Genomic DNA, 26,029 nt, shown 5'->3' on the forward strand with positions numbered 1-26,029 from the left:
GAGGGCGCGCCCCTCGGCCAGCTGAGATGGGCCGGGCGCCTCAGAGCAGACCAGTCCAAGGAAAGCCTCGCTGCTCTGGCCGGGCTGGGGTCTGTGCGGCCCTACTGTGCACGGTCAGAGCGCTTCGGGAGGAAGGGCCCAAACTACTGAGGGAGGGGAGGAGGGCAGGAAGGTGGACGGCGGAGCGGGAGGGGGCCCCTTCACCAGGACCAAAGACTCCCTTTTTCCTTCCAGGCTCCGGGGGGCACCGGCCGAGCCGCGGCCCAGAACAAAAAGCCAGGTAGGAGGGGAAGCCGGGAGGTGCTGGGGGGGGGGGGTTAGGCTAGTGAGGAGCTGCTGGAGCCCCAGCCTGACCCCACGGCTCCCGGCTTTGTCTCCGCAGAGATCGCCCAGGTCACTTCCGCCTACACGGCTTCTGGGGCGGAACAGCTCAGCCTCTCGCCCGGGCAGCTCATCTTAATTCTGAAGAAAAACCCCAGCGGCTGGTGGCAGGGGGAGCTGCAGGTAACCCCGGGCCCACCGACGCGGGGCCGGGGGAGGCTGCGGCGGCTGCGGGCTCGGGGCCGGGGAGGCCCCGGACTATTCGCTCCGGCCTTGGGCCGGCTTCTCCCTCCGGGCCTCCCCTGCCCTCCACAGACCGCCGGCTATGCCCTGTCCTGGGTCTTTTGTTGGCTCTGGGGATGCAGCCCCACCTCAGCCCGGCCTCTGCCGCCCGAGCGGGATGGCCGCTCCTGCGCGAGGGCTCACGGGGCATTCCCTTGTGCCCCCCCTGGGCCGAGCTTTTGCTGTGAGGCCTTTTTAAGGCCTTCTCTGCCCGGGCCCCAGCAGGAAGCTTCAGGGGAACCCCCATGAGCAGGGCTGCAGGCTTCCTGACCTTCGACCCTTTTGCAGGCTAGAGGAAAAAAGCGCCAGAAGGGATGGTTTCCAGCCAGCCACGTGAAGCTCCTGGGCCCGGGGAGCGAGAGGGGGACCCCCGCTTCTCAGCCAGGTACCACGTGCCCCCCGGCCTGGGCTTGTGCCCGGAGAGGGCTCAGGGCGGGGGCAGCCGCGGAGCCGCGTGGAGGCCGTGGGGAGGGGGCTGGGACCCGATGCGCCCGCGCCCCCAACACGCCATTCTGTCTCCCTCGCAGTGTGCCAGGTCATCGCCATGTACGACTACGTCGCCAACAACGAGGACGAGCTGAACTTCTCCAAGGGGCAGCTCATCAACGTCCTCAACAAGGACGACGCCGACTGGTGGCAGGGCGAGGCGGGCGGCGTGACTGGGCTCTTTCCCGCCAACTACGTGAAGATGACCACCGACTCGGACCCCAGCCAGCAGTGTGAGTAGCCTCGGGCCGCAGTGGGGGGCCGGGTGGGGGCCGCAGTGGGGGACCAGATCCTGGTCTGCTGGGGCCTCCTCATGTAGGAAGAGCAGGGAGCGCCTCCCCACCCCGGGGGTCTCCTCGGCTTCTCAGGACCTCGCCTTTCCCTGAGGGTCCTCAAGTGGTGGGTTTGGGGCATCCAGGGAAGGCATGGGATGGAGAGCTCGAAAACTCCGACCTGGGGCAGGGGCAAAACCTGCAGGTGGAGGAGGGGGAGGGCGGGTGGGCTGGCAGCGCTGCGGGGGAGGAGACGCCGCCCCGGGGTCCGCTGGGCCGGCCTGGGCTGCCGCCGGGCTCCTTGGGTGCGTCCCGGGTGACGGGGCTGGATTGGGCTCCAGGACCTTTTTGGGCGCTTGTTTGGAGAAGCCGGGAGGGCGGCTCCTTCACCCGGCAGCAGGGCACCCCAGGGTGGGGGTGGCTGTGTCGGTAGCTCGGCCCCCTCCCCCCGGCACTCCCCGGAGGGGGGGTCCGGCCGTGGCCCCAGAGCCGCCTCGCCTCCGCCCCAGCCCCGCGCCTTTCCCGCCGCGCAGAGGACTCCCCGTGAGGGAAGGGGTGGTCGTGGGTGTGACCGTCAGTGGGGGGCTCGGGCTCCCGGCGGTGCGGCTGCGCGTCCCGGCCGCGCTCACGTGTCCTCGTTTGTTCTCTTTTAGGACGCGCTCTTGTCTCCCAGCGTGACAGCTCCTCAGAGACCCACTATCCTCCCAGTCTGGCCCGCGGCGCCGGCGGCGGCTCCTCCCCTAAGAGGCCTTCACCGCGGCCGGACCTTAGCCGCCTGGGACGCCGGCCTTGGGCCTCCCCTCCCCTCCCCCGGTGGTGGGCAGAGCTTGAAGGATCGTGGGTCTTTGTGTGGCTCTCACCGCTGTTCCCTCCCGCGTCCTCTGCCGCCCCCCAGGCCCCCCTTCGCGAGGCACAAAGACCCACTTTCTGCTCGCTCTCCTCGCGCTCGGCCCCCAGGGCTCGGGACCCACCCGTGGGCTGACCAGCGTCCGGGGGGCCCAGCGCAGAGCCCCCCCCCCACCGCCGCCCCAGAATGTGGCCAGCAGTGGCGGGGCGTCTGCAGGGGCGAGGGCCGCGGAGACCGAGCCGGGCCCCCAGGCCCCCTGGCCCCCAGGCCCCCAGGCTTCCGGGCCTCCGGGCCGCGGCTCCTTCTCCTGGGGGGCGCTAGTGCCCCCCCGGGGCGCCGGACCCTTAGCTTAGGCGGTTAGCGGCCCGGCCTCGGGCGTTTATGCCATCGGACGATGTTTACAAGTGACCGCGCCAGGTCCGGGAAGGTCGAGCTTTTGTGCGGGCGCCCGTGGACCGCAGCAGCCGGCTCTCTCCGCGGGAAAGTCCTGGCGGTGCCGGGAGCCGCCCCTCGGGCTCCCTTAGAGCCTTCCCTGGGCCGGGGGTTCCGAAGCGGCCTCCCCGAGTTCCGGGACTCGGCTTGGCCGTCGGCGGTGACCGGAGAGCCGCGAGCGGGCAGGGGGCGCCGGCGGTTCTCGGGGTTTGGGGTCTCCGCCGCGGCTGTGGGGAGCCTGAGTCTAGGCCTCCGCGGCGGGCGGCTCCTTGGGGACCCCTCTCTGTCCCTGGGCGTGAGGGTCACGTGGGAGCCGGCGGGCGGAGCCGAGGTCCTCCCTCCTTGTAAATAGCAGCTTTCCCACCGATTGCGGGTGCGTGGGCGGGCCGCGGGGCATGCTGGGGCATGAGGCCGCCGGGCTCCCTTGGGCTTTTCCTGTCAGCAAACTATGCAAGCGTGTTTATTAAAGGGACACAAACCAGACCCTTTGTGCGTGTGTTTCTTTGGGGGCGTCCTGAGAAAGCGCCGCCCCCCCCCACGCGGACGCAGCAGGAGAGCGCCGAACCCGGGGCCAGGGGGCGCCCTCTCCTCCACTTTGCGCCTGACTCTGTGGGCTTGGACCCGCGGGCGCCCCCCGGCGGCCATCCTGGCCCCGGGGCGGCTGGGGCTCTGCCGGCCCCTCCCCCTCCTGGCCGCCATCTCCCCAGACGTCTCCCTCCCCCCCTCCCCCCAGCGGCTCTGTAAGGCGGGTGGGCGCCAACGGCTCCTTTCTGGGGTGTCGGGAGAGCCCCTGGGGTCTCCTTAGACCCCGCCCCCGTTCCGCCCACGTGGTTCTCCGTGCCCCCGGGCCGAGTTCCCAGAGCCTCGAGCCACTGACCGGTGGGGGGGGCAGAGACTGACGCGGGCCCTGGGGCTCCCCCTGCTGCTCAGCCGCCTCAGGCCCCCCCCCCCCCCCCCACGCACCGGCTCCAGGCCTCTGGCCCATAGCGGCGGGCCGGCGTGCAGGGGGGGGGCACGGCCGCAGGAATTGTTCAGTCGTGGCTGGGGGGCTGGGGGGCAGCAAGGCAGCGTCCTTGGCTCTGCCCTTAGGTTTAAATGAGGCGGGCGAAGAGGCTCACCGAATGGGGGCCTGCAGCTCGGGGCGCCGGCAGCCCCTCTGGCCGGGGGCTTCCTTCCCAGAGAGGAGCGGTCGCAGGGAGCCCGAGAGCTGGGGGGAGGGACTTAGTCTCCCTGAAGCCGCCGGGGCCCTCGGCTGGGGGGGCCACAGCGGCCGTGCCCGGGGGGTTGGGCCTCACCCGGTGGGGCTCCCATCCTGCTCCCGGGGAATAAAGTGGGGGCATGGAGCGGGTTTGGCTTGAAAGGGGAAGTGGGGGGGCCGAGGGCAGGGCGCGGGCCGGGAGGGGCCCCCACAGAGGGAGGATGGGTCTGGAGCCGCCGGGGAGAAGGGAGAGGCGCGCTGCGAGAGGAGGCGCTTCCAGAGCCGGGACCTGGGCCCCGCGTCCTGGAGGGTGGGGGGCAGCCCCGGCCGAGGGCCCCCCCCCCCCCCCCCCCCCCCGCGGTCCCCGGGCACCGCCCGCCTTTGGCGCACTCAGAACTGGAGCCCGGCCGGCCAGAGCCGACAGGCGGGGCTGGGGGGGGGGCTCCTCCATACCCCGTGGTCCGGGGCTGCCGCAGCTGACCGGCCCCGTGCCCTTTCCCAGGGTGTGCCGACCTCCAGAGCCTGGACACCATGGCGCCCATGGAGAGGAAGAGGCAGGGCTACATCCACGAGCTGATCCGCACCGAGGAGAGGTACATGGATGACCTCCAGCTGGTCACGGAGGTGAGGCTCCCGGGGGTCCTGCCTCAGACCAAGGACCCCTGCGTCCCCTGCGTCCCCTGCGTCCCCTGCGTCCCCTGCGTCCCCTGCGTCCCCTGCGTCCCCTGCCCCGGGGCAGGCTCTGCCAGTGGTTTCGTGTCCGCGGCCGGAGTTGTGAGGGCGCTCCGGCCAACGGACTCCTCGCTCTCGGGGCCTCAGGTGTTCCAGAAGCGCATGGCCGAGTCGGGGCGCCTGAGCGAGGGGGAGATGGCCCTGATCTTTGTGAACTGGAAGGAGATCATCATGGCCAACACCAAGCTTCTCAAGTGAGTGGGCCGGGGCCCCCGCCTTCCGAGGGGCCCCCAGAACCCCCGCCCCCCCTCACTGTCCCCTGAGGCTTGTTCCCAGCCCAGCCCCCCCTGTCCCAAGAAAGTTGGGGGAGGTCAGATTTGGGGGCTGCGCCCCGTGACACGTGCGGGGGTCTGCTCATGGGGCGCGCTCTCCCACAGGGCCCTGCGCGTGCGGAAGAAGACGGGCGGCGAGAAGATGCCCGTGCAGATGGTCGGCGACATCGTGGCGGCCGAGCTGTCGCACATGCAGGCGTACATCCGCTTCTGCAGCTGCCAGCTCAACGGGGCGGCGCTGCTGCAGCAGAAGACCGACGAGGATGCCGAGTTCAAGGAGTTCCTGAAGGTACCCCCTCCCCCCTCAGGTGGGCCCCTGCCCCGGGGCTCGGGCGGCCCTAGGCAAGGGGAGCAGGGCTGCAGTCCCCCTCCTCTCCTGGGCCCCAGCGCCCCCACCCGAACTGGAAAGGTCCGAGGGGTTTGGGAGACAAGACCACCCGTGACCTAGGAGTTTAATTGGCACCTCGCAGTGCCCCGAAGAAAGGGCAACAAGGGAGAGAAACCACAGGACGCCAGTAAGGAGAAACCCCGGCTCCCTTTAACTGGCATCAAAACTAAGGGGAAGCGATTCCAGGTTTCGAGAGCACTGGAGAGTGCCCCACTGGACGGATGCCCTCCCGTGTTCGTTTCCTCTTCCAGCACCCGATCCCCGCACTCTTCAGTGCGAATTAAACGAATGCTGGGGGGGCACAACCGGCGTGGTCACCCCGGCTCTGCCAGAGGAGCTTCCGGAGGGCCTGAAGAGCCCGCCTCGCGCAGCCCTGCCAGGGCAATGGCAGCTCGGGCGCTTAGGGCCCAGTCACTGAGCAGGAAAGGAAGCGCCCTGAGCCAAGGCCGGCAGCCAGGGGCTTTCCTAGGAGGGCCAGGGGACCAGGGGACGGGGAAGACCGACCGTGAGGGCCCCATCCGGGAGCATCAGACCACGGAGGCTGAAAGCCGTCTTGTGCCTTTGGGGAGCTCGAGTCCCTGCCAGTGCAGTGTTCCACCGCCCACAGGAGAGGGCGCTGGGACAGGTGGCTGCTCTTGGAGAGCGCACCACTTTCTGGATGATCCGGGAGCAAAGGAAGCCCCGGCCTGGGAGTCACTCTCAGCCGTGGAAGGGCGGCATGGAAGGGGGACTTCAGACCCCGAGGAGGAGTCATCCATTCACCTCCAGAGTATACGAGGGGTCTGGGCTCTGGGCACCACCCCCTGCACAGGTGATTCTGTGGAAGGGGGAGAACAAGCACCTTGAGATGAGGAACAGCTTCAGCCAAGCCACAAGCTACAAGGCCAACAGAGGATGATGGGTCACGTTTCTATAGTAACGGGCAGGAGCAGAAGGGAAATCCCGTCCCAGACAACCACGTGGGATCCACAGAAAGTCGTCCGATTCGTTGGTGACACGAAGATCCAAAATGTCTGAGAGCGCAATTTGGATTTTGTAGCTCCTGCCCACGATCGAGGTCCAGGCCTGGTGACAAGGTGATTTTATTTCAGCAAAAGTAAACGCCAAAAGGGATTTGTGTTCCTCAGAGCACTCGAGCCTTTTTTTTTTTAACCAACATGCTTTTATTTTTCTTGCATCTTCTTATGGGAGAAACACAGAAACTTGGCCACGTCAGAACAGTAGCAACGGGTAGTTTTGTTGATTCATTCATCAAAGTGTTCAGGAAAAAAATTCAGTTTTACTTCCCTGCTTCCAAGCCAACAAAAAAGACTCAATTTCCAAGAAAAAAAACAAAACAAAACAAAAACGAGAAATAATGAAAGAAGCTGTGATAGAGGAGGGAGAGCACTTCCGAACCTCAAACCATACTGAAAAGCCAGTCATCAAGACCATCTAGCATTGGTGCTGAAGTATAAGGAAAGACTATGGAACAGGTCAGACCAGAGCGAATTCAGTGCGATGCAACTCCTCAACCCAGTGTTCTATAAACCGGAAAACCTCAATTATTCAGAAAGGAAAGCCCTATTTGATGCCAACTGCTGGGCAAACTGGAAAGCACTCTGGGAGAAATCGGGCTTAAAATAACGCCTTTCCCTATGTCCCATAATAATCCTACACATAATAATTTTACTAGGAGATATAAAAATTTACATTTTATAATACAAGAATACATAATATACATGAGTATATAATTATATATGATGTTATATATTCATATCATATACATAAGCAGAAACAGATTTTAACGTCAAACATTTCACAGCCGTGAGAGGAATATTTTCTTAAACAAACAGGGCATAGAAGCGCTTACAGAAGATAGAGAACTTTACATGAAACTAAAAAACTGCACAGACAAAATAAAATAATATACCGAGGCTAAGAATGGAAGTAGTTGAATAGGGGGAAAAAATCTTTGTATTCGATTCCTCCAGTAGCCAAGATATACCATTAGCAAATATGCTCCTGTCACCAGAAGCAGCGAGGTGCGTGCCCAGAACCCTGGTTCTGGGGTGAGGAGGGCCCAAGTTTCAAACCCAGCCTCCAACACTTCCTACCTAGGTGACCATGGGCAGCCTCGGTTTCCTCACCTGCAAAGTGGGAGTAGTCACAGCAGCAGCCCTTCCACGAGCTCATGTTTGTAAAAATGTGCAGCCGCTGCCTGGCGTCCCTTCTCTCCCCCGCGGTCACACCATTACCCAGGGGACGAGGCTTGAAGACCAGGGAGGGGAGGAACGAGGTGCAGGGTGGAGGACGCCCGCAAAGCGCGCCTTCGTGGACGGGATGTCAGACCCCGGGGATCCTGACTGCTTTGCAAACAGTTTGACGGTGGGCTGAGATGCCAGGGCGCCTTGCGCTTTTTCAGACTTCGAGGCAATGTGGTTACTGCACTAACACCAGAAAATTGTCACAGGAAACATGTATCTGTAACCCCAGGGGCACTTAAAGTACCACCAAAGAAGGGGCTGGCGACCCCTGAGCCCCTTGGCCGGACCGACCCGGTAGAGGTGGACAGCTTCTAGACTACTTAAGATACAGGCATAAGGTATTTCTTCTCTTAGAGAGGGGAGGTCGGGTTTTTTTGGTCCCACAAACATTCAGTTAAGAGGCAAAATAAAAGTCTCAGCAGTTAATTTTTTTTTTTTAATCTGTGCAACACGATTAGAAAAGCTCGGGAAACTATGCCGTTAAATGTGACATCATTGTCACTGTGCCCCCCGTTTCCACGGTCTTTAGCAAGGGCGGGACATTTGTTGGCTCACTTAATGCTCCCAGCGTCCTGCCAGGCAGATTAGCTTCTCAATAAGGGGGAAGCTCCACCAGGTGACTCTCAGGACTTCAGGACAGTCGGTCCAAGAGGAGAAGCTCTTCTCAGAAGAGTCAGCAGGTGGGAAAGGGGGACAGAAAAGTCCTCCTGACAGTGTATTGAGCTACAAAGGAAGCGGGATTGATTGTGCTGATGGTCAACACTGTAACCACAGTGTCGCAAGTGCCTCTGGGACAGCAGCGGCTCCTCCAGACCCCTCTTCTCCCCTCGCCTCTCATTCTGGACGGCTCCTCGGCCCCCCACTAGTGATGCGCTCCATTCCACTAACCTGATTTACATCATTTTTTGCAAGGGGATATTTTCGTAAGGACGAAGCAGTGAGAAAAGCAGGGGCCGCTCTCCATAGGGGACCTTCAACCATTGCTGGCCAGGCTCCCCTCACGGTCCGCCCAGGCGAAGCACCAAGGCCCATGGTCCCGGCCACATGCTGGTCCCCACAGTCCCACGAAAGCCCCTCCCTTAGCCCACCAGCCCGGGCCCAGGGCTCCCAGGAGTCTCCGCTGCTGCCGCTCTGGGCGCCCTGGAGAAGATGGGGCCCAGGCTACTGGGCGGCCGAATGGGTAGTTTTTCTCTAGCTCCACTGGAGCCCCAGCCCTCGCCAGGACATCAGAGGGTGGTGGTCGGGCCGGGCAGGAGCTCGGTCCGACCGCTGTCCGCTTCTCCTAGAGACTGGCCCGAGACCCTCGCTGCCAAGGCATGCCGCTGTCCAGCTTCCTGCTGAAGCCCATGCAGAGGATCACGCGCTACCCCCTGCTCATCAAGAATGTGAGTCGGAGGGTGGGGGGTGGGCCTGGGGAGCGCAAGAGGAGAGGAGGGAGCAACGAGCTGCTGGAGGTCAGCTAACCCTAATGCTAAATGCGCCCCCAGATCCTGGAAAACACCCCCGAAAGCCACGTGGACCACTCCTCTCTGAAGCTGGCCCTGGAGCGGGCCGAAGAGCTCTGTTCCCAGGTCAACGAAGGGGTCCGCGAGAAAGAGAACTCGGACCGGCTGGAGTGGATCCAGGCCCACGTGCAGTGTGAAGGCCTCGCGGAGGTGAGGGGGGCTTCCGCAGCAGGACGTTCGGGCTCTGGCGGGCAGCCCCGGCCGGTATCCGAGCCGGGGCCTCACTTTACATTGCAGTCTGAATGGACATGTGCCGCCGAGTTGGGCGGGGGGAGGGGGGTCAGGCAAGTGCAGAAAGGAGGGCTCGATGCAGGAGGACGGGGCTTCCCCGCGGCCAGGGCGTCCTGCTGTGATCATTTCTGATCGTGGTCAGTAGTCAGGGCAGATCCAGGGTCGCCCATGGGAGCCCCGGAGGCCCTCGATGCTGTGTCCTCCCGACTCCCAGGCCGGCACCGGGGGCCCTGTGGCCAGCGCGCCTCACCGCGTGTGGGGTCGGCCCGCTTGGGCCTGGGCAGGGCCTGGGTGCAGGCAGGAGGAGCCGGGCCAGCCCGGTGGCATAGGGAGCCCGGCTGGACAACTGCTGAGGGCGGGAGGGGTCTGCTATGGTCTGCTCTGGGTCCCAAGAATTCAGACGTTGGGGGAGGGGGGAGGTGTGGGCCGAGGGCAGGGCCCTCCCATCTCTTCCTTAGGGTCATTCTAGTATGTGGTCTGAGACCCTAAGGAGGAGGGAAGGGCAGGGGGTGGATGGGACAGTGGCCCTTCTCAATAGCCACCTGCCCTGGAGCCTGTGACCCCCGGCCCTGATCCCAGCCCGGCAGCTCTGCTTAGGCAGCCCCGGGGTGGGGGCACGGCAGACACCTCGCAGACCTGCCTGCTAACACACCCAGGGACCCTCCACTCACGAGAGCCTCCCGGGTCCTGTGCTCCCCCTCACTGCCGACCTCCTGGAGAGGGCCATCTGCCCTGGCAGCACCCCCCTCTCCTTACCCCCCCCATCTCAAGCGCTCCTGGCTGCGAGGGCCCAGGCGCCCCGGCCCCCCCATGTACTCCAAGAGAAGCCCCCTCGTCCCCCCCCAGGCCCTTGGGAGAGCCCCCAAGTGACCATCTGTCTCCCTCGAAGCAACTCGTCTTTAACTCGCTGACCAACTGCCTGGGCCCCCGGAAGCTGCTGCACAGCGGGAAGCTGTACAAGGCCAAGAGCAACAAGGAGCTCTTCGGCTTCCTCTTCACCGACTTCCTGCTGATGACCCACGCCGCCAGGCCCTTCCCGGCCGCCGCCGGCCCCGAGAAGCTCTTCAGCGCCAAGTCCAGCGCCCAGTTCAAGATGTACAAGACGGTGAGGGAGGCCCCTGGGCGGCGGGACCCGCGGGGTGGCGCTGGCTGGGCACGGCCCGCCGTCACGCGTCCGCCTTCCCCCAGCCCGTCTTCCTGAACGAGGTCTTGGTGAAGCTGCCCACGGACCCCTCGAGCGACGAGCCCGTCTTCCACATCTCCCACATCGACCGCGTCTACACGCTCCGGGTGGACAACATCAACGAGAGGTCAGAGCCCTCCTCGGCTGGGGCCCTCCTGCCCGGGCGCCCTCCCGTTCGTTGATCCCTCCGTCTGTCCCCCCGTGCCCCCGTCTGTCCGTCCCTATCCACCCAACTCCCTCCGTCTGTCCCCCCGTGCCCCCGTCTGTCCGTCCCTATCCACCCAACTCCCTCCGTCTGTCCCCCCGTCCCCCCGTCTGTCCGTCCCCCCGTCTGTCCGTCCCTATCCATACAACTCCCTCCGTCTGTCCATCTCCATCCACAAGGTGTGGGACTGTCTGTCCATCTCCCTGTTCTCACCTCTCTCCATCCACTTATTCATCTCTCTCTCCAAATCTCCATCCATGCGCCCATCTCTCCCATCTCTCCCATCTGTCCATCCGTCTTCTCACGTCTCTTCCTCCATCTCTCCGTCCATCTCTGTCCATCTCTCCACATATTAATCATTTCCGGCATTCACATCTGCTTTTTCCAAAGTCCAGCCACTAGGGGGCACCATAGGACAGAGAGTCGGCAAGTTCTGAGTTCCAATCCTTTCCCAAATACTCACCAGCTGATTCTGCCTCAGTTTCTTCATCTGTCCAGTGGGGATCATTCTAGTCTCATTTCCCAGGGTGGTTGTGTAAAGTGTGTAAGGCAGTGCCTGGCACACAGTAGGCCTCTCGCCTGCACCCAGGGCTAGCCGAGCCCCGTGGGTGTGCCCCCGTGTCCCGGGGTTTATAGAAAGGGGGTCCAAGCTCAGGAGAAAGCCCGAGTTGCCTGTGGCCGGGCCCTTCCGAGGGCTGGCACCCGAGCGACTCCAGGCGGCTTCGCTGCCATGGGAAGACAAAGCCGAGGTCCAGGGTGGGCCCTGACTTGCCGAGGCTTGAACCCTGACCTTGAACCGCTCCCCCAGAAACAAATCCGTCTCGGCAGGGGTTGAGCCCCCCAGCTCCTTAGCTAGAGGGGATCGTGACCCCAAATCTCACCCCCTCCTCTCCGGGTCTCAGCGTTAGGGCCAAAAGCGGAGGCCCCGGGGCTTGCAGCCGGGCTGCCCCTGGTCATCCAGGAACCCTGCTGGGCGGGGCCAGGCGGCTCTCCCAGGGGGCCCGGGGGGGGGGGGGGGGGTGGGGTGGGGGGACCCTCGGGCAGAGGCAGAAGGGATCGGTGAGTTTTTTCTGAAATGGGGTCATCAGCTGCTGGCCTGGGAGGCAGTCAGTGACCGGGGCCGCCAAGGCCGGCTGGCCAAACCCTCTCTGCCCCCAGGACCGCCTGGGTTCAGAAGATCAAAGCGGCTTCGGAGCAGTACATCGAGACTGAGAAGCGGAGGCGGGAAAAGGCCTATCAAGGTAGGGGCGGGTCCGGGGTGTCTTTGGAGCCGGACCCCCCAGGGGGAGGGACCGGGTCGGGGCGGCCCAGGGGGCTGAGCGGCCCGGCCCCCTCCCCCACTCCCAGCTCTTTGTCCAGACCTGGCCAGCTCCTTCCCCAGCCCCCCCCTCCATGAGACAGTGTCAGGGCCTTGCCCCAAACAGGAACAGGAGGGGCTGGTGCAGGTGGGGGGCGCCAGGGGGCCTAGAGGAGCAGCTCAGGAAGGAGCACCCTGTGAGCCGAGCTCAGAGGAGGCAGCCCCCCCCCCTGGGGCCCGAGGCTCAGAACAGTGGCTGCCCCCGCCCGCCTCTCTCCCCTTCCCGAAGGAGCTGCCATCTTGCTCGGCCGGCCCAGGGCTGACCCCCTTCCTTCAGCCTCCCCCCCTCACCTCGGGTTTCACGCCCCCGTCGGCCAGAGCCGTTGCCCTCCTCCCCTTTGCACCCCCGACCATCCCGCGGCCTCCGGGTGCGGCCCCCGGTCCCTCCCCCGTCCGTCCTCGGCGGCGCTCACGGCTTTCTCCCGCCCCCGCTCCCCATTGGTCGCCGGGCCGCGGTCCCTTCCGTCTGGGATCCAATCGCGGCTCTGGGCTGGGCGGCCTGACGGTCACCCCCCCCCAGGCCGCGTCCCCCTTGGCCCTTTGGGGCGCCCTTCCGGAGTGGGTTCCCTGGCCCCGGGGCCCGAGAGTCCGCGCGTTAGGCCGGGGGGGGGGGGGGGGGGCGCGGCCCCGTCAGGCCGACCCCTCCGCTTCCTGGCAGCGCGCTCGCAGAAGTCGTCGGGCATCGGGCGGCTGATGGTGCACGTCATCGAAGCCTCGGAGCTGAAGGCCTGCAAGCCCAATGGTGAGCGCTGAGCCCCGGGCGGGGGGGGGGGGGGGGGGGACGGCCGGCCCGGGCTCCCGGCCATCGCCGCTGTGCCCCGTGCAGGTAAAAGCAACCCCTACTGCGAGGTCAGCCTGGGCTCGCAGAGCTTCACCACGCGGACCCTGCAGGACACGCTGAGCCCCAAGTGGAACTTCAACTGCCAGTTCTTCATCCGGGACCTCTACCAGGACGTGCTGTGCCTGACCCTGTTTGACCGGGACCAGTTCTCCCCGGACGGTGGGCGGGGCGGAGGGCGGGGGGGAGGGCGGGGGGCGGGCCCTCGGGCCGGGCTCTGACGGGCTTTGGGTGGTTCCCCCGCAGATTTCCTGGGCCGGACCGAAATCCCCGTGGCCAAGATCCGGACGGAGCAGGAGAGCAAGGGGCCCACCACCCGCCGCCTGCTGCTGCACGAGGTCCCCACGGGCGAGGTCTGGGTCCGCCTGGACCTGCAGCTCTTCGAGCAGAAGCCGCTGCTCTAGGGCCGGGCCTGGGTCCCTCCGAGGGGCCGGAGAGACGGACTTGAAATACTGTGACCTTTGATGCCGTGGAGAATATTTTTGTTTTTGCTTTTCTCAAGAAGCCTAAATTATTTGGGTCAAAGGCTCTGGGTTTGTGTCCTGGCGGCGGCGGGCACGCGCCAACGTGTGCAGGGGGAGAGCTACAGACTGGTGGGCACGACCCGCTGTGATGGGGGGTGAGGGGGAGCCCGAGGGGCGGCGGGCCGGGGGCGCCCCGGCATCTCGCCTTCAGGTTGGGTTTGGGCTTGCTGGGGGCCAGCTCATGGCGGTGGGGGGGGGTAAAGGAGCCTCCCCAGGGCCGGGGTCCATTGTGTGGTACACAAACAAGTGGCTTTATTTGGCCCTCAGGCTACCGGGTGCTCTCCCATGTTCCCCCAACCCCCCCAAAAAAAACCCATCAGCCTCCTAGGAGCAGAAACGTCGCCCCCAAAACTGGGGGAAATCCACCCAGCCCCCTGCAGAGGCAGAGCCCCTGGGGGCAGCTCCTCAAGTTCAGTGCCCCCCAGGAGGAAACATGGAGCTTCTGGTTGCCAGCTCAGGCGGGTGCTGGGGCCCACGCCGACCTCCTCATGGCCAGTGCGAGGCCTGGCCCGGGCTGGGGATGTAGGCCGGCCTCTCCTGGTATCTGGGGCAGAAAGGGCACAGAGGACCCCCTGAGCCGCTGGGCACCCCCAGCACCCCCCAAGTCCAGATGGGAGCTGGGCCCCCCAGCAGAGGCTCACTTACGCGGGGCGCACTTTGTGGCTGGCGGGCCGCGTGAGGGACCTGAGCAAGGGCGGCCGGTGGGCCCAGGCCTCGGCAGCCCTGCTGCTGGCCCTGGTGCTGCCCACCTCGTCCAGGTCCAGCGTGCTGAGGGCCGAAGACATCTGCCCCGGGACCAGACGAGAGTTGGGGATCCTCGGAGGGCCAAGAGCCCTCCCACACCCCCCCAGGGGGGCTCTTATCCACCAGAGGATCAGCTCCCCAGGAGCTGGGCTTCCCGGCGGGTGGGGGGGGCGCTCCCCTGTTCCCAGCTCACCGCCTTCTCCTGTGCGTCCTCCAGGATGGGGAAGTGCCTCGGGCCCGCCGACTGACTCCTCCCCACGGTGGCTGGCCTGGTGTGGGCCCTGAAGGGAACCCGGAAGGAAAGGGGGTCCCCCTGGGCCGGACCTGCCAGGGGGCGCTTTCTGCACCCCCATCATCGGGCACCGTCCGGGGGGCCGAGTTTGACCAGGGCGCCACCGGGACCCGGAGCTGGCCTCCGCCCGGTGACGGCCGGCCTCCGTGAGGAGGCAGCACGGGCCGGCCCGGCCTGGAGATGGCCCGAGGCCTGGAAGTCGGCCCAAGGGGCCCCTCTGCGTCGCTCCTCCTATCGCCCCCGCCCTGCCCCCGGGGGCCGCCCCGCGCACCTGCTTCGGGAGAAGCCTCGGCCTTCGGCGGGCGCCGAGGCGGGGCATCTGCGGGGCCGGGCGAAGGAGAAGCGGGGCAGCCCCGCCAACTGCCGGGCCTTCTCCGCTTCCTTGAACTCCTTCATCGTGTATCTCCTCCCTGCAGGGACAGCGGGACCCCGAGGGATTCCCCCAGGCTCCCCCCAAGCCGGGAGCGGGGGAGGGGCCCGCCACAGCGCGGCTCCCGCCCTGCCCCCGGTCCGCGCGCGCGCCCCCGCAGCCCCGCCCACCTCCTCCCGGCCCGTCGCTGGCCCTGGTCCTGACGGGACGCGCCGTCCCGCCCGCGGGAGCCTGCGCCCCCGCCTCCTTCGGCCCCCGGCCGGCCCCTCCCCGGCCCCCTCCCGGCCTTCACCGCGGAAGCGCTCGTCGCTTTCCTCCCCCTCCCCGAGGGGCAGCGGAGACCTCAGGGACCGAGGCTCGGACGCCAGGCGGGCAGAGAGCTCCGGGCTCGGGCCGAGCCCGGCGCGGGGCGTCACGGGCGAGGCGCGCTGGGATTGGTTGTCGGCGGCGGGGGGCGGGGCGGGCACCTGTCTCACACTGGAGAATGGCTCGGTTCTCCTCGTCCCGGTCTTGCTGGGCTTGCCACACGGGGTCCCGGAACGGAGGGACCAGGACCTGGGAGAGAGGCGACGCCCACCGGGGCTCCGGGAGGCGTCTCGGGAAGCGGCGGGCCCTCGGGGCGAGAGGGCGAAGGGCGCCGGCCGCGGGGGGGGGGGGGGGGAGGGGGAGAGGGGCGCCGGCGGGGGGGGGCCGAGGGGGCGAAGGGCGCCGGCCGCGGGGGGGGGGGGCGAAGGGCGCCGGCGGGGGGGGGGGGCCGAGGGGGTGAAGGGCGCCGGCCGCGGGAGGGGGGAGGGGCGAAGGGCGCCGGCGGGGGGGGGGCCGAGGGGGTGAAGGGCGCCGGCCGCGGGGGGGGGAGGGGCGAAGGGCGCCGGCGGGGGGGGGCCGAGGGGGTGAAGGGCGCCGGCCAGAGGGGCGAAGGAGCAGGAGGGAATTGGGCGCGCCCTTCTGAGGCCATGACGGGCCGTGTCCCCCAGTCCCAGGGGGTCCCTGCTGGCAGCTCAGGAGCGTCCGCGTGGTGACCCCCGTCTCCCCCCCCTGCGCCCTCGGAAGGGCACGAGGCCAGTCCGGCGGAGGGCAGTACCTTGAGATACGCCGGGTCCTTATTCCTCATGTAGAAAGGGTCGTACTCCCGCGGGTCGTAGTGATCAATGAAAGTTCTGCCCTGGGGGAGGGAGCAGGAGGCGGTGGGGGGGGGCGTCTGCGGGGGCCCCGAGCCAGGACCGAGACACGGCCCCTCCTGCACGGCCGCTGCCACGGAGACCCCGCGGAGCAAGGGGGAGGCGGGGAGGCCGCCGCTCCGAGAATCCCGTGGGGGCTGCCTGGAGGTGGGCGAGGGCTCCCATCCAGACTCAAGGGGGGACGGTCCTCCACCCCAGGGCTCTGAGCAAGCTTCTCGGGACCCTGCCCACGCCCCACAAACTCCTGCCTCCGGGCCTTTGCCTGAGCCGTTCCCCCTCCCTCTATGTCCCAGATCCCCTGCTTTCCTCAGGTTTAAGCACCGGAAAGGACGTTAGATCGGGGAACCTGAATCTGGGATGGGGGGGTTCCTTCCCCTTCTCCCCCCCCCCCCCCAGGGAAGCTCCTTGCAGCCCCAGAGCTTAGTCTAGGAGCCGGGACACCCACAAGTCACCTAATTAACGCGTGACTGCTACAGAACTCCCCAGGGCTGCCCCTCCCCCCCTCCCCTCTGTCCCTGCCCTGCTCCTGGGGACCCCCTCCAGATCCTCCCCCTCCGGCCCTCCGAGGCATAAGGGGCACCTGGAGGAGTCTGAACGAGGGAGGCCCGGGCCAGGCCGGGTGAGGAAAGGCAAAGAACAGGCCGGAAGCACAGGCTGATGGGCTGGGGAGGAGGGGGTCGGCACTGAGAGGGAGGAGGGGGTCGGCACTGAGAGGGAGGAGGGGGTCGGCACTGAGAGGGGAGCAGGAGGGTTGGGACAGAGAGGGAGGAGGGGGACAGAGAGGGAGGAGGGGGTCAGCACCGGAGGGAGGAGGGGGTCGGCACTGAGAGGGAGAATGGAGGCCCCCCCCTCCAGGGGATAGAGACTCCCCGCTTCTGATGATTCAGGGGGCCCAAAGGACCCCTAGGACCACCAAGTATTGCAGTGTCTGGCGGGGACCCCCGGCACGCTGTGAGAGACAGAGACACCAAAAGGTCACATGAGTCAGTGGTCACAACATGGCTGCCAGAGGTCAGGGGGCAGAGGAAGATCCCTGGTCCCGGTCCCTGAGGAGCTCCGTGAACTGCTCTGTACAAAACAGGCGGGAAGGCCCCGGGGGCAGGGTGCCGGAAAGCCAGAGGGTCCGCAGCCCCCAGCCGCGATGCAGAAGGCAGATTCTGGGAAACGGCCCCCCCACAAGTACCCGGGAGCAGAGCTCGGCCTGAAAAGTCACAGAGGAAACAGGAAAGAGCCAGTGCAGGAGCAGCAGATGCCCACGGGAGATCCCAGGGGCTGCTTGGAAAGGCCACCAAGAACTCTGAGGGGGGAGGGGCCGGTGCTGGCCCTTCTCCCTCTTCCTAGGCTGTCATCTCCACTAGAGGGGGGGTCCCTGGAGGACCCAGCAGGAGCTTCCCCCCCCCCCCCCCCCCGGCACAGAAAACACTTGATAAAAGCGGCCGACTGACCAATGGCTAACCCGGGGACTTGCAGAAAGGGCCTGGAGGTGGCCAGGGAAGGAAGTGGGCTTGGGGGGGGGCGCCGGGAGGGGCGGGGGATCTGGGGGGAGGGGTCACGGTTCTTCGTGGGCCGATCCAAGCCTGATGTCCGGAAGAAGGAGCGCCCCAAGAAGTGCTGGACTGCCAGCCACAGCACTGGACACAGGCGGCGCTCGATAAACGCTATTGGATGGATGCCATGGGTGAGAGGCCGCTGAGGCAAAGGGAGCTTGTGGGCCACTGCCCCGGGCAGGTCTTTTTCAGAACCACTCCCTCGAGCCTCATCTCTCCTGGGGCTCTCCTGGGGCCGGTGGTGCCTGGGTGGGGAGCCCTCCCCCCAGAGTCCTCCTGCTGCCCGGTACCATCTTGTTGCTGTACTTGAGGTAGTTGTCCGCCGCCTCTAGCTTCTCCTTGGCGGTCAGGTGGGTGGCGGCCACTCTCTGGGTGATCAGCTGCTGCAGAGGGTCCCCGACATTCCGAACCCATTTCCGGTACATCAGCTCCCTCCTCCTGACCCTCAGCATGTCCTGATAGTCCAAATACTTGTACACTTCCTAGGGAACCGGGAGACCAAAGGAGCCGGCTCCTGCTCCCTCCTCCTCCTCCTCCTCCTCCTCCTCCTCCTCCTCCTCCTCCTCCTCCTTCCCCCCTCCCTCTGGCATGAGCCCACCTGCTTCTAGACTTCAGGTGCCGGGGGCCTCCCTCCTTTAGAGCTCGGGGAATAATGGGGGCCAACCAGGATTAGCAGCACCGCAGAGCTCCACACCCTCCCCAAGGGGTCCGCCGGCCTCGGGGGATTCCTCAGGGAAGGTGCCGGAACTCTGTGGGAAGGGGTGGCTCCCCCCAGCTCTGTGCCTGGGCAAGAGGGCCTCCATAGAGGCAGCGCCGCATCTTGGAGAGCACGGAGCCTGGTGCCAGCCCAGGGATGCCGCCCAGCTGGCTCCCGCCCTCCCTTCCGCTCTCTCCAGCCCCAGGACACTTTTCTCGGCCAGGGTTGCAGGGCCCTTCTCCCGCACAAGCCCCTCCCCCCCAGGGCACGGGAGGGAAGAGGCCGTTCTCTTGCGCCCAGCGTCCAGGGCATTCCTGGCCCACGGCACGGGAGGGAAGAGGCCGTTCTCTTGCGCCCAGCGTCCAGGGCATTCCTGGCCCACGGGAAGGGCTCGAACCCCCTGGATACCACATCGGCGGCCCGGCCAGGCACAGACCACCGGGCCCCGCGCTCACCTTCACGATGAATTTTTCTCGGCATAAGATCAACTGGACAGCTGTGTCGACGTCATATTTGGCCAGTGCCTGAAAGGAGAGAGGGACGTGGCCTTCAGGAAGAAACCCTGAAAGGCCGGAGCCCGGGAATTCCCGGCCCTGGAGCCCAGAGACCGGCTTCGGGCAGCGGCAGGAGAGCCGGCGGTCCTCGCCCGCCAGGAGCCCAGGACTCGCCACGGATTGGGAGGGCCACGTGCCCTCCATGTGCCCGAGCGCGGCGCACTCGAGGCTGCTGCCCACGGCCAGGGGGGAAGCACAGCTCTGGCGGCCCGGGGGTCGGCCTGGCTCGGCCCCCGCGGACACCGGGTGGGAGCAGTCCCAAGGAGGCCCATCGGAACTTGCTCTCGGAGTTCTTCCCTCTAAATGGCCCATGGACAGCTTGATCCCTGCGGGACCTTTGGTCGTGAAGCTCTACAAATGCCGAGGAGAGGAGGAGGCTCCATTGTTCTCCATTCAGGTAGAACTTGTCAGCCCTTTGTCAGCCCGATGGTGAAAGGCCAATTCATCTTTCTCTTTATGAAAATAAAAACTGTGGACCTCTTTACGATTGTGTCACTTCCTCCCTTCCCCCCATGCCCCAGACACCCCCTATCCAGGGATAAGGAAGCTCAGAAACAGCCTTTAAAGAGCAATCCCCGTCCCTAAGAGAACCCTCTGGACCCCTCTCCCTGATGACTGTTGTCTGTAGTGAACAGGATGAGAAGGGAGCCAAGCCCAGAAAGACCACCATTGTGCAGAAAGGAAGGACCGAAGTGACCTTTCACTGGCCTCTGGCCTTCCTTTGAATAACCCGGCATAAATGGCCATCCCTCTGCAAAGAAGCTTCCCGGAAAACCTTCCCTGGGACTTGCACATCCGGGGAAGAGCATCTCTGGCCAGATTTAAAGCTCCCCCAGGCTGGAGTCTCATCCCTGAGCCGATTCTGGCCAGGCTCGGAATGCCGAAAGAAAGCAACAGGAGCGGAAAATCATTTTCCTGCCTCGCAAACGGAGAACATCACAAGCTAACTGGAAGCTAAATTTGTAGTTAAAAGCTGTTTACTGCTAAGCCCAGAAATAATCGGAATGGTAAAACTAGCATTGTCCACTGAAGAGAACAACTCTTGTAGAGCCGTCAACCGAGTGGAAAAAGAAGTGCAAAAGGTCACTGAAGAACAGAACTCCTTAAAGTTCTAAACGTGCAGGGCTCCCATGGCTGGCCTGCAGCCTGAAGCTCCCATGGCTTAGGGAAATACCAGACCACTGGGGGCGGTGGGCACCCGCCAGTGGGGACTCGGAAAAGGCTTCATGTGCAAGGAGGGCCCAGCGTTGGGTTTGAAGGAAGAGGGAGAATTCAAGGGGTGTGGGGGACGCCAATGAAAGCTGGAGAGAGGAATGATGGAGATTCGTGCCCAAGCTCTCCCCCCACTGCCCCGGGTTCCTTCGGATGATGACTGAACACATTTCAGAGCAGCAGAACACCCGGAGAGGGCTCCACCTAAGGCAGAGAAGCACCACCAGTGCCGGTGACTTGTTCAGAGTCACGGATCTAGTAAGAACCTGAAGCTGGGTTTGAACTCGGGTCTTTCTGACGTGACACTTGCTCTCTGGCAAGAAGTCTCCCGAAGCCAGAAGTTAGAAATAAGGGAAGCAAGAAGCCGAGGACACGGAGCCTTCGGCTTTGGGAACGGATGGGCTGTGTCTGCCCTCGGTGGGCAGGGTCTCCCATGGGCAGCACCCTCCATCTGGAAGATTTGGGCATTCTCTCTGGCCGTCCCTCTTCTGCTCTTTACCACTGATCTCCTGCCTTCTTCTCCTGGGAGCCTTGCACAATCCCTCTTAATTCCAGCGCCTTCCCCTATTTATTCTTCATCCTTTATAGAGCTCGCTTTGTATCCAGCTTGTCTATTTGTTGTCCCCTCCATTAGACCGCCAGCTCTCTGAGGACAAGAACTATCTTTTGCCAGCACTTAGCGCAGGACCTGGCACAGAGGAGCGCAAAATAAATGCTCTGTTCCCCCATCATTAAGCACCAGTGAGGCCCCCTCAGTTGACGAGGCTAATTTTTACAAGGGAGACCGACTCACTTCCAAGACAGAACAAAACAATGCCTTCTCATCACCCACCCTGAACTTTAACATTTACCTAGCCACGATAAATAAAGCATCGTGGGGGCACCCTGGCAGCAAACCCTGGTGTTTAGGCTACGTGAACATAAGGAGAGGAGGTAGGCAGGATGGAGAGTGGCCAAGGCCAGGTGTGGCGCAGAGTGCCGCCCTGACCATAGACTTATCCTCTCCAAGCTTCACCTTCAACAGCAGCAATGGCTCCCAGACAGAAAGGCGACCGCTTTAGAGATTTGGTGTCCAGCACTGCGTTTTGCTCGTTTGGGTCAGAACCCTTGCAAACAAAAAGGGAAGGTCTGAATGCTGTGGAAGAGTTCACTTACTCGGCGGGACACTTTCCAGGGACTGATAATGAGATTGACCCCCACACTGCCAGAGCTTTCCAAAGGAAAGTGGGGGAGAGGAGAGGTAGCAGACTGACCACCCAACGGGAGGCCCACAGAGCCATGGTGCTGACCTCACTGTGGTACTGGAGTGCCAATCATACGCTTGCCTAAAGATTATTTATGGAGAACTCACAGGCAGGTCCTCATAAAGTAGTCACTCTCAGGGTCTCTCAAGAAGTTTAGAATTAGGGCAGCTGGGTGGCACAGTGCACAGAGCACCAGCCCTGAAGTCAGGAGGGACCTGAGCTCAAATTTGGCCTCAATCCTGGCCCTGTGACCCTGGGCAAGTCACTTAACCCCGATTGCCTCAGGGAAAAAAAGAACTTCAGAATTGAGACGATGACACAGGAGGCTCTGGCACACATACAATGATGTCATCACACTGGTCCATTCTGTGAACGAGGGACAACTGAATTAAACAAACTGAGCGTGTCCAATCTGTTGGTGAGGCGAGTAGTGACCTACGAGATGAGGGGGTGAGGGAGAGCGGCGCAGGACGTCGCATCCCCAGAAATGCTGCAACAGCCCCCCTTCTCTTCAGCGCCCCGTCTGTGAATGGGTGTGTTTTGGTAGAGAGCCTCGGCCATAACCAGCCCACAAGCCTTGTTTCTGTACCTGCTCAGAGCCGGCCTTTAGACAGGCAATGGAAGGCATCTGGCTGCCCCAGAACAACTAGCCCAGCTTGGATGAGTGAAAGTAAGGCTGGAACAGAGGTAGCCAAGGAGAAAACATGGAGGGGTGGGCACAAAACCAGAAGGCTGCAGAGGGAGGGGGGAGGAGGCAGCTGGAGAGATGTCCAGGCCCAGGTGGGGGAGGACTGGGAGGAGGAAGAGGCTGGATTGGGGAGGGAAGCAACTGGAGGAGAGTTCACTTCTGGGTACCCAGCCAAGGTCCACCCAGATTGGGCAAGTTCTGCGCCTTCCTTCCTTTGCGCCCCAGCAGCGCAGAAGGCAGGTCTCCCGTAGGAGCACGTGGCTGGACGGTCTGGCCCTACCTCCAGAAAAGCCATGGACTTGGGCTCCGGCCAGTCTCTGACGCCAAACCTGGAAAGTCTCGAGCAGCAGAAAGGCTTTTCCATGGTACTCCCGAGCACAGCCCCTGAAAGAGCCACAACGGTGCCCTCAGAGGGCGTTCCCTGAGCGCCAGCCCAGGCGGATCCCTCCCATCTGATTACCCAGGGCATGGGGCATGGATGACAAAGGGCAGCCCGCACGGGAGGAGGGGAATGAGGCTTAAACACCTGGACTCGTTCGTCCACGGTCACAGAAGGGAGTGTGAAGCTGTATCCCAACCACGGGCTCCCGGGAGAGACGGCTCTCCTGGAAACTCCCATTGACCAGGGAGGGTCAGCCCTGCCAGTGACAAGGCAGTGTCAGTCACAGGGGCTTCTGAGAAAAGCAGCGCGAGCAGCCGCCCGCAGCGTCCCACAGACGGGACCCCAACACTGCCCCCGAGAGCCCACTCGGCCAACGGCGGGAGACTGCTCCGGCAGAAGAGCCACAGAAGCCGTCAAGTCTGAAGTCATGAGAGGAATCTGGGTCCTCACCTGAAGCCCTGCCCCCTGCCTGTTCTTTGTTAAAAGGATCCAGACAAGGATCAAGAGGAGAAGACAAGATTAAAAGGAAGAAGAATCTCTGATTAATTCAAGTCCACAGAGACTTGGTCCATTCTCCAACTCCTAAAAATGACCAAGGACATGCAGAGGAAGAAAGGGAGGGAAGAAAGAAAAAAAGGAAGGAAGGAGGGAAGAAGGGAAGGAAGGCAGGAAGGAAGGGAGGGAGGGAGGGAAGGAAGGAAGGAGGGAGGAGGGAGGGAGGGAGGAGGGAGGGAGGGAGGAAGGAAGGGAGGGAGGGAGGAAGGAGGAGGGAGGGAGGGAACACTTGAGACTTCCTGAAGAAGGAAAGAGAAGGGATCAGAGGTTCTTAGTGGGAAGATCACTGGGAAGGGGCTGAGGAGAAGCGCTGGAAAGGAGGGTCTCCTGGGGCCAGCCGCGTGCTGACCCCCCATTTCCAGAAGGACCCTGGCAGCCCCCAGCAGGACCAGGAGGCGGAGAGTTCACCGCCGCCTTCTGCCCGTTCTCCTGAATGGGAAGGGGGTGGGGAGAATTGGATCCCTGACCAGGCAGAAGGCTCCAATACCTTCAGTTTCGCTCCCTGGCCCCCCTCCCCCCGCGTCATGTCCCTGTAGACCCCACTATGGCCGCCCTCCTCCCGCCTCCTTTGGCTCGGTCGGCCTGCAGATCGGGGCGCCGCCCCTTTGCCACGTGGTCTCTCGGGACCCCACTTCTTAGACCCCACTGAGGCTCCTTGGGGGGTGCTCCTGGCTAATTAACTCCGCCCCCTTCCTTGCTCCCCTCATTCGGCCCCTTTCAAATCTGCCTTTTGCCTTCGGACCCAACGCCCGGGCCGCCTCCGCCCCTCCCCCTCCTCTGGAAGCCGCGGGCTCCTTGTCCACCTTTGCGCATTCTTCCGCCGGACAAAACGCCCGGTACACAGTAGGCACCTAACAAACACTTGTTGGCTTAACTTGCAAAATGAAGAGTTGGCCAAGACCATGGCCAGGACTCCCTGGAGCACGTCAAAGGGAGAAGGGGGCGGAGGGCGCGGCCTGGGGGGGATCCAGACTTCCCACGGTCCTCCCTCTCCGCTCACCCCCACGGGATTCACAGAGGCCTGGGGGGAGGGGAGTAAGGCTTTTCCTCCCTCGAGGCTTCACTGCCAGAGGCATGGCCTAGGATGTCCCCGGAGGGCTAACGGCCGCCTGGTGACGTCAGCGCCTTAACGGACAGAGGCGGCTTTCTGGCACTCGGACCGGCCGGACCAGAGCAGGGCCAGGAGGCCTCGCTCCAAGGCAAGCCCGTCCTCCCTCAGGACCCGCCCGGGCCCCCCACCCGGGAGCCAACCTGCACCTCCCTGCTCCCTCCGCTCACGTCCCGCCTCTTCCGGTGGGGGGCGCCCAGGGGCGGGGCTGTGCCGATTCACCCCGCCGCGTGGAACCCCGAAAGAACGCTGGCTTGGGGTTTGGCGGTGCTGGCGTGACCTCGTGGGGCCTCCGTGGGCTTCAAAACTCGCGGTCACGCGCCAGCCTCTGCCCCCCCCCCCCCTTTATACATGGACTTCTGTTACTTCTCCCTAAGGGAAGTCCTGATAAAGCCGCCGCGTGGCATGGATTAGGCGCCTGCTGTGTGCCCTCCCCTAGAGGGCTCCAGACGGGAGGGGCGGCTGGAGCCCCGAGCGGCGGACGTGGCTGGAGCGGAATCCTCCCAGTGCCCGCAGCCCAGTGTGGAGGTGTGAGCATTGGGGATTGAGAGACCCCCTGGCAGCAGTGGGACCCTCTGGGCGGGCAGCGGCCTTTGTGGAAGATTCCGACCCCGGTGACCCAGGCCCGAGGTTTGTGACAACGACCCACCCTCAGAGGCCGCGGCAAACTCGAGCTGGGAATTAGCAGGGGCCCACAGGCCGGGGTGTGGGGTGGCCTTGGCCCGGCTGGGGCTACTCTTCAACTCAGGAGAGGCCCCAGGCCCAGACTTCCAGGTGAACCCGTTCCTTCTCTGGGAGTTCCCCCGGGATGTTGGAGATTCCCTTCTGACCTGCCCCCCAAGATTACAGGGGATACCGTTCCATCATTTCCCCCTCAAGCAGTCCCCCCATGTTCCTTTGATCATCTGTGGCTGCTCAAGCTGACCAGGGCGGTAGAGCTGTCCCTCTGTTCAGTGGGTTCGGGCCAGGAGGGGAAGCCCGAGATCAGAAGAGGCGGCGGCCGCCCGCAAGGGCAGCTGTCCCGACTTCCCGGGCAGGACGCCCTCCTTCCCCCTGAGGGAGTTGTTGGAAGTTCGCTTGGAGCCAGGAGGAAACAAGTCTCGCCAGCACATGAAAAGGGGGGGGTCCTCCAGGGTGGAGAGGGTGACGTTTGGGAACGGGACCTTGGCAAATGGTGCATCAGGTCCCATCTGTGGGCTGCCCCGAGGATGCTGAGGGCCCACCAGCGATCCTGAATGCCCCACTGCCCATCCAGGGAGCTCCCTGGCTGAGAGGCAGGGCCCCAGAACGACATCAAGAAAAGGCGAGGGGCAAAGGTCTCATCCTTAGAGCCAGAAAGGGTTAGGAAGGAGAGGGGGAGGGAAAGGAGGACGGACGATTTCTGACATCCCTGAGGAGGAAAAGCTGGACAGGCCCCGGAGAGGTACAGTCTCTCTTAGTGAGCCTTCTCAGTCCTGCAGGAAAGGCTTCCCCCAGTGAGTAAAGGTGTCAACAGGGACCAGAAGCACCCGGAAACCCCCTCCCCGGGTGTGTGACAGGGACCAGAAGCACCCGGAAACCCCCTCCCCTGGGTGTGTGACAGGGACCAGAAGCACCCAGAAACCCCCTCCCCCGGGTGTGTGACAGGGACCAGAAGCACCCGGAAACCCCCCTCCCCGGGTGTGTGACAGGGACCAGAAGCACCCGGAAACCCCCCTCCCCTGGGTGTGGGCCCCTTTTATGAACAGCTTCAGGACCAGCCAGAAGGACAAGGGGCTCGTTCTGTGGGCTCTACAAAGGGCTGTAAGAAGCAGGAAGCTGGGGGGGGGTGACAGGGGTGAGCAGGCAGCGGCTTTAGCTGCACCCTAGACCCAAAGGGAGTCTCCCTTCCGGTGTCCTTTACAAGACATGACTGAAACCTCCCTGGAGTGGGGGGGGCAGCCTGCAGTAGCTGCAGAATCTCCTGCATATTTAATGGAATTCTCTGTGTCAAAAAGCCCTCTTTCTTTCCACATGGCCCCGGGAGCATCCCCAATATGGAACGCCCATTTGGAGCCCCCGTAGGTGTTCGTCTCCTTCCCTTCCCCAGTGCCAAAGCTCCGGTCGGGCAATGAGTTCAGCTTTCTGGGGAGAAGTCCCGGGGGCGGTGGCCGCCAGGGT

The 26,029-nt window shown here is 64.2% G+C and overlaps 2 protein-coding genes across 8 annotated transcripts in view; one reads left to right on the forward strand and one right to left on the reverse strand.

The window, feature by feature from the left end:
* The window catches only part of ITSN2 (intersectin 2), a 55,338-nt gene extending 42,018 nt beyond the window's left edge, over positions 1 to 13,320 (forward strand). For 6 of the 7 annotated variants that reach the window (XM_074285331.1, XM_074285336.1, XM_074285334.1 and 3 more), the window contains 15 exons: positions 235 to 280; positions 383 to 504; positions 892 to 988; positions 1,131 to 1,322; positions 4,341 to 4,462; positions 4,658 to 4,764; positions 4,948 to 5,131; positions 8,763 to 8,861; positions 8,964 to 9,131; positions 10,102 to 10,317; positions 10,401 to 10,522; positions 11,759 to 11,841; positions 12,616 to 12,699; positions 12,784 to 12,957; positions 13,042 to 13,320. In XM_074285331.1, coding sequence (XP_074141432.1) covers positions 235 to 280; positions 383 to 504; positions 892 to 988; positions 1,131 to 1,322; positions 4,341 to 4,462; positions 4,658 to 4,764; positions 4,948 to 5,131; positions 8,763 to 8,861; positions 8,964 to 9,131; positions 10,102 to 10,317; positions 10,401 to 10,522; positions 11,759 to 11,841; positions 12,616 to 12,699; positions 12,784 to 12,957; positions 13,042 to 13,199 — 1,974 coding nt within the window. In that variant the 3' untranslated portion in view covers positions 13,200 to 13,320. Of the gene's footprint in view, positions 1 to 234; positions 281 to 382; positions 505 to 891; positions 989 to 1,130; positions 1,323 to 2,014; positions 3,124 to 4,340; positions 4,463 to 4,657; positions 4,765 to 4,947; positions 5,132 to 8,762; positions 8,862 to 8,963; positions 9,132 to 10,101; positions 10,318 to 10,400; positions 10,523 to 11,758; positions 11,842 to 12,615; positions 12,700 to 12,783; positions 12,958 to 13,041 lie in introns of those variants that run through there. The other variant, XM_074285337.1, reaches the window with a different exon arrangement.
* Positions 13,321 to 13,549: 229 nt separating this feature from the next.
* On the reverse strand, positions 13,550 to 24,197 carry LOC141553889 (protein FAM228B-like). The gene is made up of 10 exons (XM_074285340.1): positions 24,034 to 24,197; positions 22,126 to 22,229; positions 18,603 to 18,671; positions 17,741 to 17,932; positions 15,807 to 15,887; positions 15,193 to 15,280; positions 14,627 to 14,765; positions 14,257 to 14,344; positions 13,965 to 14,104; positions 13,550 to 13,863 (listed from the first exon to the last, which is right to left on the reverse strand). The coding sequence occupies exons 2-10, from the start codon at positions 22,207 to 22,209 to the stop codon at positions 13,806 to 13,808; spliced, it is 939 nt and encodes a 312-aa protein (XP_074141441.1). The 5' UTR covers positions 22,210 to 22,229; positions 24,034 to 24,197; the 3' UTR covers positions 13,550 to 13,805.
* Between the last annotated feature and the right edge of the window lie 1,832 nt (positions 24,198 to 26,029).

This window comes from Sminthopsis crassicaudata, chromosome 2 (genome assembly GCF_048593235.1).
Source record: "Sminthopsis crassicaudata isolate SCR6 chromosome 2, ASM4859323v1, whole genome shotgun sequence".
NCBI lineage: Eukaryota > Metazoa > Chordata > Mammalia > Dasyuromorphia > Dasyuridae > Sminthopsis > Sminthopsis crassicaudata.

What these genes read in the sequence shown, in the direction of transcription:
- LOC141553889 (XM_074285340.1), bottom strand. Translation starts at nt 22,209, where the DNA reads ATGGAAAAGCCTTTCTGCTGCTCGAGACTTTCCAGGTTTGGCGTCAGA. An exon ending in TCAAGTACAGCAACAAGATG is followed by an intron (nt 15,888 to 17,740) that starts GTACCGGGCAGC and finishes TCCCTCCCCCAG; the next exon opens with GGCAGAACTTTCATTGATCA. An exon ending in CATTCTCCAGTGTGAGACAG is followed by an intron (nt 14,766 to 15,192) that starts GTGCCCGCCCCG and finishes CTGTCCCTGCAG; the next exon opens with GGAGGAGATACACGATGAAG.